Genomic DNA, 15,303 nt, shown 5'->3' with positions numbered 1-15,303 from the left:
ATACTAAAATAATTAGCACACTTGATGTTTATTTCACAAATGAAAGTAAGTTGTGAATGCATTAGAAGCTAATACATTGTGTTGATGCATTAATACAATATATGACCTACATCGGGGTGGGCAATAATTTTGCTAGGGAGACACACCAAGATTTCGGTAAGTGGTCAAGGGCTTTACTTTTCTATGGGGAGGTATGGGGTCTAGGACGGAGGTTGGGTGCAAAAAGGAGCTTGAAATAGTGGACTGGGATGCAAGAGAGGGTGTGGTGTCTGAGAGGAAGTCTAGGTGAAGAAGACGGTTGTGACCCAGGGCAGAAGACTGGGGTGCACGGTCGGGGGGGTATGGGTACCGGAGACAATTCTGTCTTGGGAGGAGGGGTGTAAGAAGGGATTCAGGATCTGGAAAAGAGTTGTCCTGAGGAAAGGGATGTAGAGGCAGTGTATTGGTGACCAGAGGCAGTGTATTGGGGTGCAGAAAGGTGTTCATGGTCGGTGGGGGAGTATGGGTGGAGCAGAGGATTATGGCATGGGGGGGCATGTAGGAGGGAAGTGCAGGGTCTATGAGGGAGCTGTGACCAAGGGAAGGGATTGTGTGACCACAGGCAGGAGGGAGTGGGGGTGCCAGAAGCCAGCTCTAGCCTACTTCTTTGGTTTGGATCAAAGGCTTTGATTTTTTGCTTGAAGATTTTGAAGCTGAAGCCAAAGTATACCATATTCCCATTTTCTCATAGATTTAACATAAGCAGAGTGCCATTCAGCTGTTATCAAATTAGAGTACTGTTGGAGATTAAATCTAGAATTTCCTGAGTCCTGACGAGAGCATCATAGCCAGAACCATCTTTCATTTTCACCCACTTATCTAGCCCAGATAAGTTGTTGGTCAGTTAGGGTATGTCTAGATTACATGCCTTTGCCAACAGAGGCATGTAAAATAGGCTACCCAACGTAGTCAATGAAGCGGGGATTTACATATCCTCGGCTTCATTAAAATAAAAATGGCCACCGCGCTGTACCAGCTCAGCTGATCGTTGGCACAACACACGAGTCAAGACGTGGATCGGTCGACAAGGGACGCCTTTGTCGACTGCTACCGTTCACGAGGCATAAGGGAGCAGTCGACAAAGGCTTCCCTTGTCGACCGATCCACGTCTTGACTCGCGTGCTGTACCGACGATCAGCTGAGCTGGCACAACGCAGCAGCCATTTTTATTTTAATGAAGCCGGGGATATTTAAATCCCCGCTTCATTGACTATGTCGGGTAGCCTATTTTACATGCCTCTGTCGGCAGAGGCATGTCATCTAGACATACCCTTACAATATGTTATTGTTCCACCTAACAGACTGGTGAATTTGGAGACATATTGGACAAAACAGAGATGCTATTTGAAAACAAGAAAGCAAGCAGAGCTGGAAAAATATGCAATTTTCATTCCAGGAGAAATAAAATTTCTTTACATCCCAAATCAGAATGAAAAGTCAAAATGTTTCATTTCCAACAGTCAAATCACTTTGTTTTGATTATATAGTGCATTTATAAGAAAAAGTCAAAATAATGTCAAAACAAAATACTTAAATAATTCTGGTGAAAAGTTTGATGAAAATCAAAGTGTTTTTTAGAAATATTTCAATTGTGTCAAATCAGCATTTTCTCAATCATAAAATTTTCAGCCAGTTCTAAAATAAAGTCTATTGTAAGAAAAATGTTACACAATAATAAAAAGTCACCTTAATGCACAATCAAACACAGTGAACTACTCTACCTCAGGTAAATAAGACAAAACATGAATTAAACTATGTACTGTAATATAGTGCTCTACGACATGAACTCTGGATTGGAACACATGCAGCAATATGGATTTTTAATCTTGTAGCCTTGTAATTTTGCAGGTAATAAGTTAGTTATAATGAATGTATGTTATAGCATAAGGTTTAGATTAAACTTAAACACAATATGTAGGTCTCAGATAGACCAGGCAGCTTTGTTATCTTAGCTCCAGCTCTGTTTAATGTTAGCAAGTTCTGATGTTAAACTGAAGGAATGGAATATTGTAATACATAGTGATGTTAATATTAGGTAAGGCCTTGTAATAGATAGAAAAGAGTTTTACGGAGTCTTTCAACATTACTTCATTAAAAGTGACTAGAAGTACCCTTTGTTTTGTGCTGCATTTGTGTAAATGTTTTGTTTGTGTGAATGAGAGAGAATGTTTTAGGAGAGAAAAGTGTGATGGACACTGCACACCCAAATGGTCAGAAGAGGGGCTGGAGACTGAGAAGCACCAAATAATTATCAACTAAGCTAAAGAACATTGAAAACACAAACTGGGCTGCAGCAGATGACACGCCCTGAAGTTAGCGGCAAGCACCCCTTGATAAGGAACCAATAACAAGTTTCGTCAGAAGACAACACTCAGGAGGGGTCGTCAGCATACTGATATCAGAGGACTGCAAGAACAACCTCCTGATAAATGTGTGTCGCAGAAAAACTGATTGTGATGCTGAATGACTGATTAAGGCCTGACAAGGCACAATGCATAGACTTACAAAAAAAGAAAATCCTATAAAGGATGGGGTGTCTTGTATAGTTCTTCCGGTTCGGTACTGCTACAACCATGGAGCATCAGTCTGGACTGACAAGAACCTGGCTCCACCCTTGTACTCAACTTATCTTGCCAATAAGTTGGGTCAAGCAACAGACTTGGGTAACTATTCCACCGGGGGGGAGGGGGAGGGAGGGAGAGCGAGAGCGTGTGTGTGCGCGCGCGCTACTTTGTTATAGTATCAATAAATGTGGCATATTGTCTTCTCCTCCAGAAAAAAACCCAGTGTGCTTCTTTTAAGCGTAACAATCTCAGATTTAGTATATCAGTTGTCTAGAAAAGATATTGTAAGATAACATTTTGTCAACTTGCCTCTAGAAAAGACTAATATATACATGTAACACACAACAGATAAATCAAGATTTCATATTTCTGTATTGTCACCTTGCAAAATGGACATGACAATTCCTCAATCAAAACACAAGGCTATTTGCTTGACTTTGCAAAGCTGTTGTTGATAATGGAAAAAACCCTACTATAATATACTCGCCTAGAAAAAAACTGGGAATTATTTTGTAAGAGTCTTCTCCACACAGCGAAATTAAATGTCAAATAGATTATTTCCATTTTTCACATAAGAAAAACATTGATACAATCCACATTTACACAGATCCTCATACTAGAAAAACTGTGCCTTAAAAAGGGCACAAAAGTCTAAAATAATAAAGTTTCTCATGACTCTCAAATGCAATTTTTTCTATAATATAAACCACATCATTAAGTAAATCACAGTTTGAAGTAAATAAAATTGTGCTATAGTTGAAACATCAATTACAAATCAGTTTCTGCTAAACATTTTTCATGAGCACAGTAATGTACAGCCGCTCCCCGAGTTGCGAACGGTCGAGTTATGACCATTCGCACTTACGACCAAAGCTCCCATGGAGCGGTCATAAAGGCGGTCATAAAGGTGCTTACGAACAGCGCGGTCGCGTATAACTCAATGGGGTCCAAGTTACGAACAGATCGAGTTACGGCCAAGTGTTTGGTCTGTAACTCAGATAAGCTGTATATTTAGTACTTACAGAGCTTTCTCTAAAGTAATGCACCACCTTCAAAAACTAACTTTTTCTTAAAACCGAAGAGACACCTGATAAAATACACACAGACATTGTAGCAAGCAGCAATTTGTTTTATCACTTACTTAGGAGTTGAAGGACCTCTTGGCCATGTTCCGTCTTCATTTTTTTGTTCTATCACCAGTACCTATCAAAAAAAGTAAAAATAAAAGAGAAAAGTTATAATGTAACAACAGATTAACCTTAGCTGAGATGATTCCAAACTACTGCACCTTTTAATAGGCTTGCTGATTTGGTGGCTTAAGGATAGAGATGAATCATGATTAGGGTACTAGTCTGGGACCAAGGAATCCCCAGTTCTAGTCCCTGTTCTTCCACAGACTTCTTGTGTAACTTTGAGGAAGACACTTTTCTCTCAGTGCCCCATCACTTCTGAAGCTATATACTGGTCCACAAATCTGGACTTGGTCATTTGAATGTTGCTAAACCACCTCTTGTCAAAAGAGGAAGTGCTCCATTTATAAAACTGGAATAAATAACAGCATTTCAAAATGTCATAGGGATATTTGGAAGACAAATATAATGGAGAAAATGAAACCTTTGTGACATTTTCCACTTGAGCCCTGTGGCTTTTGGGCTGGAGTGACAGCTGGCAGGGGCTCCAAGCTGCCATGGGCAGTGGAGGAATTGCAGGGCTGTTAGACGCAGTGGGTGCTGGATCGACTCCTCCTGCAGCAGGGCTCAGGGTTAGAGCGGGGGTGCCTGACTCTGGGGGGCGGGTAGGGACTGGGTTTCAGCAGGGGGCTAAGGGTGCCTGGCTCTGGGGGAAGGGTGGGGCATTGGGTTAGAGCAGGGGGCTGAAGTACCTTAAACTCAAAGTCTTCATAGATGCAAAATAAGGCAGCCAACACAGATGTTGTATTTAAATTCCAGGGCAAAAAAAGAATCAGAATGTATCTCGTTTGCACTGTGTTTCTTTAAAGAAAATTCAAAGGCTATTGTTTGCCAGGCTGAAGCAACTGTTCTGAGATATGAGTCTCTCCCTTATTGTTTTTGAACCTCTCATATTTACAATCTGGGACAGATTTTCAGAACTATATAAAAAAGTCAGAATCTTCATAAGTTTAAAAAAAAAAAAAAAAAAAGAGGAAACCATATCAGAGATCAACAAGCTGGAGTGAAACAGGCACTTCAAATTGTGCTAATTTACTTCTCAGTTCAGTCCCTGGTATAAACCAGCATCCTGTATGGTACTGTCTGGTTTATTCAGTGGTCATCTGGGTTCTATATCCCCTATTGTGAGAAGCTTGTCTATCTCCTGTTGTAGGAGAGTCTCATGAGAGGAGTCCCTGAAGAGGGACAGGGAAGGGGATGAGTTGAAGGGAATGGCAGAAAAGGGATAGTATATCCCTTGGAGTGCATCTAGACAATGTTTTTCTTTCGAAAGAAGATATGAAAATTTGGCTATTGTTGCTGTTGTAGCTGTGTGAGGCAGGTTTGGGTGAAGAGTGACGAGGAAAGAAAGATTTCCTCATCATCTCTGTCCTCACCAGAAAAGGGTAGATCTGAACTAGAGAGGATAGCAAGCCTGCTTGGTCCCTCAAGGGTAGAAGTGATGTTGGTGCAGAAGAAGGGAGGCCCTGGTACCAAAGTGACTGACAATTCTTGTTGCATGGTCAACAGGCACGGTGGAGGAATTCATGGTACTGATGGTGTGATCATCTGGGTACACTGTGGCGATAGAGAGATATCATCCTGGCGAGTCATGGTTGCCATTGGTAGTGGAAAAGTCTTGGTATGGAGCCCCGGTACCATCTTGGATGAAGTTTCTGCTGATGGATCCGAATGCCCTTAGTTCTGGTGTGGTGTACCGGGTTTTGGTGCTGCTTGTCCTGGTACGAATGTTGTTAGTACTGAAGGTGCAGATGCAGTCTTTTTTGGTTTTTCTGCTGAGACTGCAGGGCATGCTTCCTTAGTCGGCACCACCGCTCAGGACTTGTCCACGCCAGATGTGCCCGGAACCTGCTTAATCCTAGAAGCCTGTGCCATCAGTGCTGAGGAAGGCTTCTGTTGAGGGGATATCTTTTTTGCAGGTCTTTCAGTGGTAGCAGAGGAATGCTTCCTCTTAGAGATTTTCTTAGCTGAAGGTGCCTATGGTACCGTCCCCGGTCCAAAACTGCTGTGGGAGATGTTTGGGGTGGAGAGGCTTGTGACAGTGAAGGGTTCGGATGGTGGTTTAACAGTCATCTCCATCATTAGGAGATTAAGTTGCAGATCCCTGGCCTTTAAGGACCTGGTGGAAAGCTCTTTACAATGGTGGCATGTCTGTGGGGAGTGAACTTGCCCCAGACAACAGATACATTGAGCATGCTCATCCAATACAGGGATGGACAACCTAAAAGTAAGACATCTCTTGAACTCAAGACAGCCTGACATTACTATCCAATTAACTGGAAAGAGAGTACGGAAAGAAAAGGATTTTTTTTTTAATAGGAAAAAGGAAGTAAGGAAAGGCACCCGAATTAACTAGGGAAAAACTCTAAATAGAAACTACACTAATAATCTTATCTGCTATGAAGAATGGAGCGCTGCATATGCATCAGCACTCAGCGTATTGCTGCTAAAAAGTTCCAAATGTAAGTGCAAGGGCGCCGAGACACCTACTATGGAGCACCTATAGTAACGCTCCTTGAAGGACAACAGATTTTCCAGGTCTTCAATCATGCTTGTTGCTCTTTTCTAAACCCTTTCCAATTTTTCCAGCATACTTTCTGAAGAGTATACACCAGACTATTCCCTCTACTAGCATATAAGCCACTCCCCAGAACTAAGTTTACATGCTATGATTAATTTTTGGAACTTCGGAACTTCTGATGCATTTCAGGCTGTGCTGGCTGCTTTTGACGGGGCGGTAGCGCCCCATACTCACGGCGCCTCCTTCCCTCCCCCCCCGGAGAAGGAGGGGTGCCGGAGCAACCAGAGACAGCTGCTGGTGTGCCTCCCAACTTGGCTGCGGCAAACGATTTCCATGCGTCTAGCACGACCGCGGGAAACAGCGTTGCGGCAGGAAGCCGTGGCCCCACCGTTCTGTGAGAGGTGGACGCAGGTGCAGAGCCCCAAACGCTCGGGGCCAGCCGTGACCCCGTTGCCAGGATACCGGACGCTACACCAAGAGGTAAGGGGCATGTCGGCCGGGGGAGAGACGCAGGGGATTGGACGCTGAAGGCAGGCATAGGCCCAAAAGGGGGCATGCCGGAGTCAGAGGGAAAGGTGGAGGAAGGGAGAGGAGACGCTAAGAAGAGAGGGGGAGAGACATTGACGAAGGGTCCCAGTGGAAGAACCCGGGAAGCAGGGACGACCTGGACGGGAGCTTTGCCAGTGAGTGAGCTTTGCCAGAGGGGAAGGAAGGGACCCTGGGCGGGTCTAGGGAAGTAAGCCCGCAGACTGGCAAGTTAAAGGTGACGCCACGCCAGTCAGGTTAAGGGGGGGAGGGGAAGAGAGTGCCCCCAAACCTTAGGGCCCTGGGTTGGGACTCAGAGAGAAGGAGGGCCTGGGTCTCCTTTCCCCTCCACGTGGGAAAGCCTTATCAGGGTAGCCTATTCAGCAGTATAGGCTACACCGGGCCCCAGAACGGGGGCATCTAGCTGGGGGAAGGGGTGGTACTGGGTACACCATCACACTGCTTCAAGTTGACAACACTGCATCACATTACATTTAGTTCACAACTGGAAAGTCCCCTCTGCATAAAGAAAAAGTTTAGTCTCTTCAGACACCCCCACTTACTAGGGGATTTTAAAAAAATCTGGTGATTTAATTGGTCAAGCACTATATTCTGAACATAAATTCTGTGTAGGGGACGGAAGCAGGCAAATATCACTACCTTTAAAAAAGGGGAAGATCTACTTATCACAGGAATAACCACTAGCAATCCAAGTACAGGTTGTACCTCCCTATACCGGAACTCTCTGGTCTAGCAACATCCGTGGTCCAGTCTGGACCATAGAGGCCAGGGGCAGGGAGGCCGGTAGTGGGCAGAGGGCATGGGCAACATGGGGAGCACAGTGCCAGAGGCATCAGGCGGCACAGGGAATCCTGCGATGTAGCTGGGAGCTCTATGGCAGGGGGCTCTGGCAGTGTAAGGAGCCCTGCGGTAGGGGGTCCACCAGCGCAGGGAGCTCTGGTGGCACAGCCAGGAGTTCCATGGGAAGGGTTCAAGTGGTGGAGAGAGTCCCCCATGTTGCAGGGGGCTCAAGTGGCATGGAGAGCTGTGGTGGTTTGTACAGAACTGCTCCCTGTAGCAATGTGCTACCTAGGGAGAACTTTTTGGTAGCGCATTGCTACAGGGAGCAGCTGTGCACGAGCCACCAGCAATGTAGCCATGAACACGACAGGGGCTGAGGCAGCACAAGGAACCCCGCAGTGTGGCTAGCAGACCTGCAGCAGGGGGCTCAGGCGGCACAGTGGGGGAATCCCAGGGGTGAGGGGTCCAGCCAGGGCAGGCAGCACAGCTGGCTGAAGGCAGTGGGGGCCAGGTGGGGCTAGAAGCAGAGATGGCAGGTGCCTGGGAGGCTGGCGACAGGCGGCCTCCCCGGTCCAGTAAATTCCCTTGTTCAGGTCCCAAGGGTGCCAGACCACAGAGGTCCATCCTGTATTCAGCAGAGAAATGCATTATTAAATTTAAGAAAAAATGTATAGGTAGAAAACCAAAATTGCATTATATAATACCTGTCCCTGGTATAAACCAGCATCCTGTATGGTACTGTCTGGTTTATTCAGTGGTTCAAAAGTATTACTCATGTATTTGTTCCACAATCTGGTCTCTCTTTCATTTGGAATATTGAAGATTTTTCTTATCTCTTTTTCAATTGTATCTGGATTGAGAAGAGAAAAAAACATTAAATGGAAAAAGTTGAATACTTCATATCAGAAGTATCAAATCTCATGATAAATATACACACTGAGGATACAGTAGGGACAGGTGAACAAACAGAGATTTTATGGGGCCAGGATGGGAGGCTGCTGGTTGGAGTTGCTACCACAGCTAGGCTCCTGCCAAGAGGGGCCATTTCAGTTCCTTCTTGACTTCCCCTTCACTACATTATATTGTGCTCTAGAGAAGCACTTCAAATGCAATAATGAGGGCAGCAGGATCTAAAAAGCTATATCTACTCACTGGATAAGAGTGTACTGGATATGGGAGAGAAGAGACAGACATTAAAAAGAGTGACTGCAAGACCCCAGCAAGTGCTGCTGAGGTGCTATTAACATTTTGTTATAATTTCCTCCAATTCAATGCTGAGTGTAAACAATAAATGAAACCTTAAGCCCTTTTATTTTCTGAAATGTTGACAGCTCCTACACTTCTACTTGCCAAAGTATATTGTTATAGTAATTTGTACACAATGTATCTACTTTTAAAAAAACTGAAGAATGATTTATGATGATTTACTAACAAGAATTCTTCTACTACTACTTTCTTCTGTTCTATGCACTCAAAGTTCTGAAGTTAAGGAGTATTTTCCAATATGAATAATATTTTCAAATTCAAATACTATTTCTGAATCCATTGCTGATTGTGGTGTTTTGTTCTAAAAATGGTGGTCTATGAGGCTGGCAATTTAGTAGCACCAATTTGAAAAACCCACAGAGACATGGTTAACAATAAAAGTTAGGCTCCATATTATTTATTTATAGTGGTAGTTGCTTATATTGCAAGCCTTCAGCCATCAGTTTCTGTAGTGAGCAAAAACAATTTTCCTGAACACATTATTTTAGTTATGTAGTATACATATCAGTATGGATAGTTTACATTATACAAATAGATTCTATATTTTAAACAACCTTATTTATTAGATACTTTGTTTCACCATGGTTGGACTATACCTCTTCCATACAAACTCCTTGTATAGTGCTTAACATACTTATAGTATGAAAGTGAAATTAGATTATTCGCATTGTAGATACCTGATCTAACAGCTCTGATGCCCTGGTTTATGGAATCTATTTATTATAACTGGACAGTTGGTTTATTTATCAGTTTTGTTTCCTAGATATTGTTGCATTACTTCATTTCCATAATTTCTTAAAATTAAACTTGTAACTTTGCTCTTAAACATGTGCACTCTGGATCCATTTAATTATCAACCAATTTAAAATGGAGGATTCAATTTAGTCAGAAATTATATTTAACCCATTCAAACTTTTTATCATAACAGTTTTTCTTAATCAGAGACTTACCTATTAATTGATGGAGTCTTTTGCAAAGAATATTTCATTATTTTATTTATTTAATGCGGTATCTGCCAGCATTATTAACATTACAGGCAGTCCCCGGCTTACGTACAAGATAGGGACTGTAGGTTTGTTCTTAAGTTGAATTTGTATGTAAGTCGGAACTGGTACATATTATAGGGGAAACTCTAGCCAAACATTTCTCCAGAGCTCAGTTTTATTCTCCCACACCTCACTTCCCTCAGTCCTTTATTCTCAAGCTGAGGTGTCTGCTGAGAAAAGCCGTTCCTTGTCTCCCTGGTCTGCTGGGGGGATGGGGGGCGCTAGCTTCACGTCCCCCTGGTCTGCTGGGGGGAAGCAACTAGTGCAGGGTTGCCTCACCCCGTTTGTAAGTAGGGATCTGATGTAAGTCGGATCCATGTAACCCGGGGACTGCCTGTACAAAACTAATCTTTTGTGATAGAAAATATAAATGTGATGCTATTCCAGACTCTCCAGGTGAACTATTATGACAGGGGTCTCTAAGTCAATTTATCTTTGGCCAGTGCCAGTCCTCAAATCCCCCCAGCAGGCTAGCAGGGACCCTCCTCTAAAAGAGTTCACAGCAGCACAATAGTTATGCATACCTGTGTTCATGGGAAAAGGCCACTACAATATTGGTGTTTCATGAAAGGATAACAGGGGCACTTCAACGCGTATAAGTGCTCAGTTAGCTTGATTAACAAACTATTCAGTATTCATGTTTGAAGTGAAATTTTATTCTATGAATTTTGAATCATATTAAGCAAAAATGTTTTTTTCAATCACTGACAAATTTATCTATTTATTTACGTATTTATCTATTTTTAGATTAAACATATAAGTTAGTTTCTTTGCAGTAACTATGGTTCAAAACGTGCAGTTCACATGCATTTCATTCTTGATGGTATGTACCTTCCATTTTCTTGCACTCCCCACTTCTACTTGAGGAGATAAAGAAACAGGGTTGGCTCAATCTATCCTTTTGGTTCCTTCGCCAACACAGATTCTCAGAAGTAGGATTTCATAATAATGGGGAAGGGCAGTGGAATCCATATGATAAACACATTTCAAAGAACCAGAATTAAGATAAGTAACTGCCTACTGCAACCCCAGTTCCAGCTCTGGCAGTTACCTGCCACACTGCCTGCCCTGGGAGCAGCTGGGCAGCCATCAAGTGACCCTGGCCACAGCTCCATCTCTGGGGAAGGGCTGGAGCTGGAATCAGGGCTTCACGGTGGTTGCCCAGCTGCTCCCAGGGAAGGGCCAAATGGTGGACAGCTGCCCCGTGTGCTGCAGCTGGAGCCAGTGTACAGCTGATCCTGGGGCAAGGGCCACAGTGATATTTTTAATACTACATCCCTGGCCCCAAGAGCAGCTGCACCATGGCCCCAGTTCCAAGCAGCCACCTCGCAGACCCAGCCCAGGTACGGGTCCATGTGGTAGGAGGCTCCCCGTATGCCAGGGTGGGAGCTGGGGGGCAATGCAGCTGCTCCTGGGACCAGGGACACAGTACTATTTTTATTTCCCAGATAACACCAGGAAAAAACCTGCAGCCACGATGTGTGGTCCCACCCTCGCCCAAGGCTGGCCCGGACAACTCAGGGTAAGTCTTCTAGTTGTTCCATAAAGATACGGTTAAGGAGCACCTGAATCAACCCCTTCCCTTTTGAGATAATGCAATGGATCCTAAAAATGCAGTTTTCATCAGAAGGATGTTAACACTGTACAGAGGAGTTCTAGACACAGAGGCTGTGTCTACACTGCATCCCTTTTCCGGAAAAGGGGTGCAGCATAGACACAGCCAGAGAGCTCCTGAACTAGAAGAAAACAAGTATAAGGTTCTTAAAGAATATAGACACTGTACTCTGAGAAAAATATGAGGTAGCCCTGGATAGAAGGGCAATGTGTTCATATTATTGCTAGATGGACCTTTATGGAACTAACAGAAAATCCAGATAGTTTCAGGTCTACTCCAACGATAGTGAAACTGTTGTCTTATCAAAAGGAGACAGCTAGTGCCAAGATGCCCAAATATAAAGTTTTCCACTTTGCTTTACTAATCACTCTGGTGGCACTTCAGGGCAGAAAATTCTGAGCTTCCAATCAGCAGCTTTCTATGGGTGTCATCCAGCCAGCATCAAGGCTGTTAATGTAATAAAGTTGGGGCTGGTGACATAATGGTTGTTAATGAGCATCTCCATTATGTATCCCTGAAGTTCAGGTAGAAACACTCTGCAAGCTAGACAACAATTCTAAGTTATTTTATATGTAGATAAGTTTTCTGAAGGGACCACTGGAAGGGTCAAGTGTTGAATACTTGAAGAGTGAATTTCCACCAGTTTAATTAAAGCACTTACTGTGGGGCTGTGACCATCACATGGAAATGTAGAGTCTACTGGAATCATTCGTCTTGCATGACGTGTAGATGAAGTCTATCAAATTATTCAGGGGGTAGCCAATTTAGTCTGTACAGAATAAACTTTAAAAACAACAAATAGACTGGTAGCACTTTAAAGACCAACAAAACATGTAGATGGCATCATGAGCTTTCGTGGGCACAGCCCACTTCTTCGGATGACCAGAGTGTTGGATGTCCAGAACTAAAATAAATAGGGGAGAAGGGCAGGGAGAAGGAAAAAAAATGGGACAAGGGGGGACAAGAAGAGGTAGCGGGTATAAAAATATCAAGGGGAAAGCCGAGCTGGAATGTAACAGGAAAAACAAATAGACTATAAGTATCTAAAGACTGGATAATCAAAAGAGGCAGATAAGAACCATTAGTAGACAATTAGAGAGGAAGAGTACTAACACCAGATACTATACAGACAAAGCAGCATTGGCACCTTCAATGTTTGGTAGGGTGAAAATGTCTTTTTTCCTTCCCCCCCACTCCCTTCCCCTATTTATTTTAGTTCTGGACATCCAACACTCTGGTCATCTGAAGAAGTGGCCTGTGCCCACGAAAACTCATGATACCATCTACATGTGTTGTTAGTCTTTAAAGTGCTACCCGACTATTTGTTGTTGTTTAAGTTTATCTAGCAAATTATGTCATGTGGCATATGAGGCCAGGATCCCAAGAGTCTGAGGTAAATTTGAGAAGGTTCACTATTGTTTTTTCTTATAGAAAAGAGAGTTAATTCACCCTGTGCAGTAAAGGAGGTTCTTCAATATGTCACCCTGGGTGCTCCAACTCTGGGCACTGGTACATCCTCATGCTGGTGATCGCAGATTTTTCTAGCAGTGCCTTGCGACACCGTGTGTGCAAAGTAGCATCTCCTTGTGCTGTTGGTGTTTATTAGGCACACGCTCAGCGCCTCCATTCCTTTTCTAACCTGGATCTAGCCCCAAAGAGGTTCCAAAGTAGGGGAAGGAGGGAGGATAGTCACGCACATCTACGAGTGATGTCCAGTGAGTGCTCCACTCTGGGTGACTACAGAGCAATGTTCTTATCGCAGATGCGGGTTTGGAGCTCTGTCCCAGAAATTGTGGACAGCACTGCTTCTCGCACTGATGTTGGAGCAATGGCAGAAGTCAGTGCATAATGTTCTGCAAAAGCATGGTTGGACAACCAAGATGCCGCTCTACAAATATCTTCTAGTGGGACATTGTTCAGAAAGGCTGTGGTGACAGTTGTTTGTTTTGGATGGTGTAACAGACATGTATATAGGAAGAAATCAAACTATTCTCTGGGAGCTTGACCCTTTGAATGTTCTGCAAATAATAGAAAAATCTTGTTGATTTCTCCAGTTTTGTTCTATTAATGTAAAAGGCAAACATTCCTCTGAAGTCTAGGGTGTGTAGTTATGTGGTTTCGGACAGAATAATAGAATAGTAGAACTGGAAGGGACCATGAGAGGTTATCGAATCCAATCCTTTGCCCTCATGGCAGGACCAAGGACCATCTAAGATCATCCCCGATAGATGTCTATCCAAACTATTCATCACTGGAGATACTGAAGGAGATTCCACAATCTCCCTAGGCACTTTATTCTAGTGTTTAACCACCCTGACAGTTAGGAAGTTTTTCCTAATGTCCAACCTAAACCTCCCTTGCTGCAGTTTAAGCCCACTGCTTCTTGTTCTATCCTCAGAGGCCAAGAAGAACAATTTTTCTCCCTCCTTCTTGTGACACCCATTTAGATTCCTGAAAACCTCTATCATGTCCCCTCTCAATCTTCTCTTTTCCAAACTAAACAAGCCCAATTCTTTCAGTCTTCCTTCATCGGTCATATTCTCTAGCCCTTTAAACATTCTTGTTGCTCTTTTCTGGACCTTCTCCAATTTCTCCACATCTTTCTTGAAATGTGGTGCCCAGAACCGGACACAATACTCCAATTGAGGCCAAATCAGCACAGAGTAGAGAAGAATGACTTCTTGTGTCTTGCTCACAACACTCCTCTTAATGGAGCCCAGAATCAGGTTTGCTTTTTTTGCAAAACTGTCACACTTTTGACTCGTATTTAGCCTGTGGTCCACTATGATCCTTAGATCTGCAGTACTCCTTCCTAGAAAGTCACCCCCATTCTGTATGTATGAAACCAAATGTGCAGTACTTTGCATTTGACTTTATTTAACTTCATCCTATTTACTTCAGATCATTTCTCCAGTTTGTCCAGATGATTTTGAATTATGACTCTATCCTCCAAAGCACTTGCAACCCCTCCCAGCTTGGTATGATCTACAAACTGAATAAGTGTACTCTCTCTGCCAATATCTAAATCACTGATGAAGACACTGAAAAGAACCAGTTCCAAAACTGACCCCTGCAGAACCCCCACTTGTTATGCGGTTCCAGCATGAGTGTGAACCTTAATTACCACTCTCTGAGAACAGTAATCCAGACAGTTATACACCCATCTTACAGTAGCCCCGTCTAGGTTGTATTTCTCTGATTTTTGATAAGAAGGTCATCTGAGATCATGTCAAATGCCTTACTAAAGTCTAAGTATACCACATCTACTGCTTCTCCCTTATCCAAAGGACTTGTTTTCCTATCAAAGAAAGCTATCAGATTGGTTTGACATTATTGGTTCTTTACAAATCCATGCTGGCTGTTATGTATCACCTGATTTTCCGGATGTTTGCAGATGAATTCCTTATTTATTTGCTCGACTATCTTCCCTGGCACAGAAGTTAAACTGATTGGTCTGCAGTTTCTTGGGTTGATCTTATTTCTCTTTTTGTCGATGGGCACTATATTTGTCCTTTTCCAGTATTCACAGAATCATAACATCACAGAACACTAGAACTGGAAGGGACCTTGAGAGGTCATCGAGTCCAGTTCCCTACCCTTGCGGCAGGACCCAGTATCATCTAGACCATCCCTGATAGCTGTCTTTCTCAGCTGCTCTTAAATATCTCCAGAGATGGAGATTCCAAATGGAGTCTTCTCGACTTACACGATTTTTGCAAGGCAATATCTAAAGACT

At 43.4% G+C, this 15,303-nt stretch overlaps 1 protein-coding gene across 11 annotated transcripts in view; it reads right to left on the bottom strand.

Moving 5' to 3' along the window:
• Positions 1–15,303, bottom strand: part of USP15 (ubiquitin specific peptidase 15) — a 136,686-nt gene that overhangs the window by 68,533 nt on the left and 52,850 nt on the right. For 8 of the 11 annotated variants that reach the window (XR_012904392.1, XR_012904399.1, XM_075930758.1 and 5 more), the window contains 2 exons: positions 8,345–8,490; positions 3,745–3,806 (listed from right to left, as the gene is read on the bottom strand). Coding sequence is in view for 6 of the 11 variants with exons in the window: in XM_075930758.1 (XP_075786873.1) it covers positions 3,745–3,806; positions 8,345–8,490 (208 nt within the window). In the remaining 5 variants the exon portion in view is untranslated. Of the gene's footprint in view, positions 1–3,744; positions 3,809–4,840; positions 4,888–8,344; positions 8,491–15,303 lie in introns of those variants that run through there. The other 3 variants (XM_075930798.1, XM_075930807.1, XR_012904403.1) reach the window with 3 other exon arrangements.

The sequence above is a fragment of the Pelodiscus sinensis genome, chromosome 1 (assembly GCF_049634645.1).
Source record: "Pelodiscus sinensis isolate JC-2024 chromosome 1, ASM4963464v1, whole genome shotgun sequence".
In the NCBI taxonomy this organism is placed as follows: Eukaryota; Metazoa; Chordata; order Testudines; family Trionychidae; genus Pelodiscus; species Pelodiscus sinensis.
The sequence above is the reverse complement of the archived record's forward strand: the minus strand, read 5'-3'. Positions and strand labels throughout refer to the sequence as shown.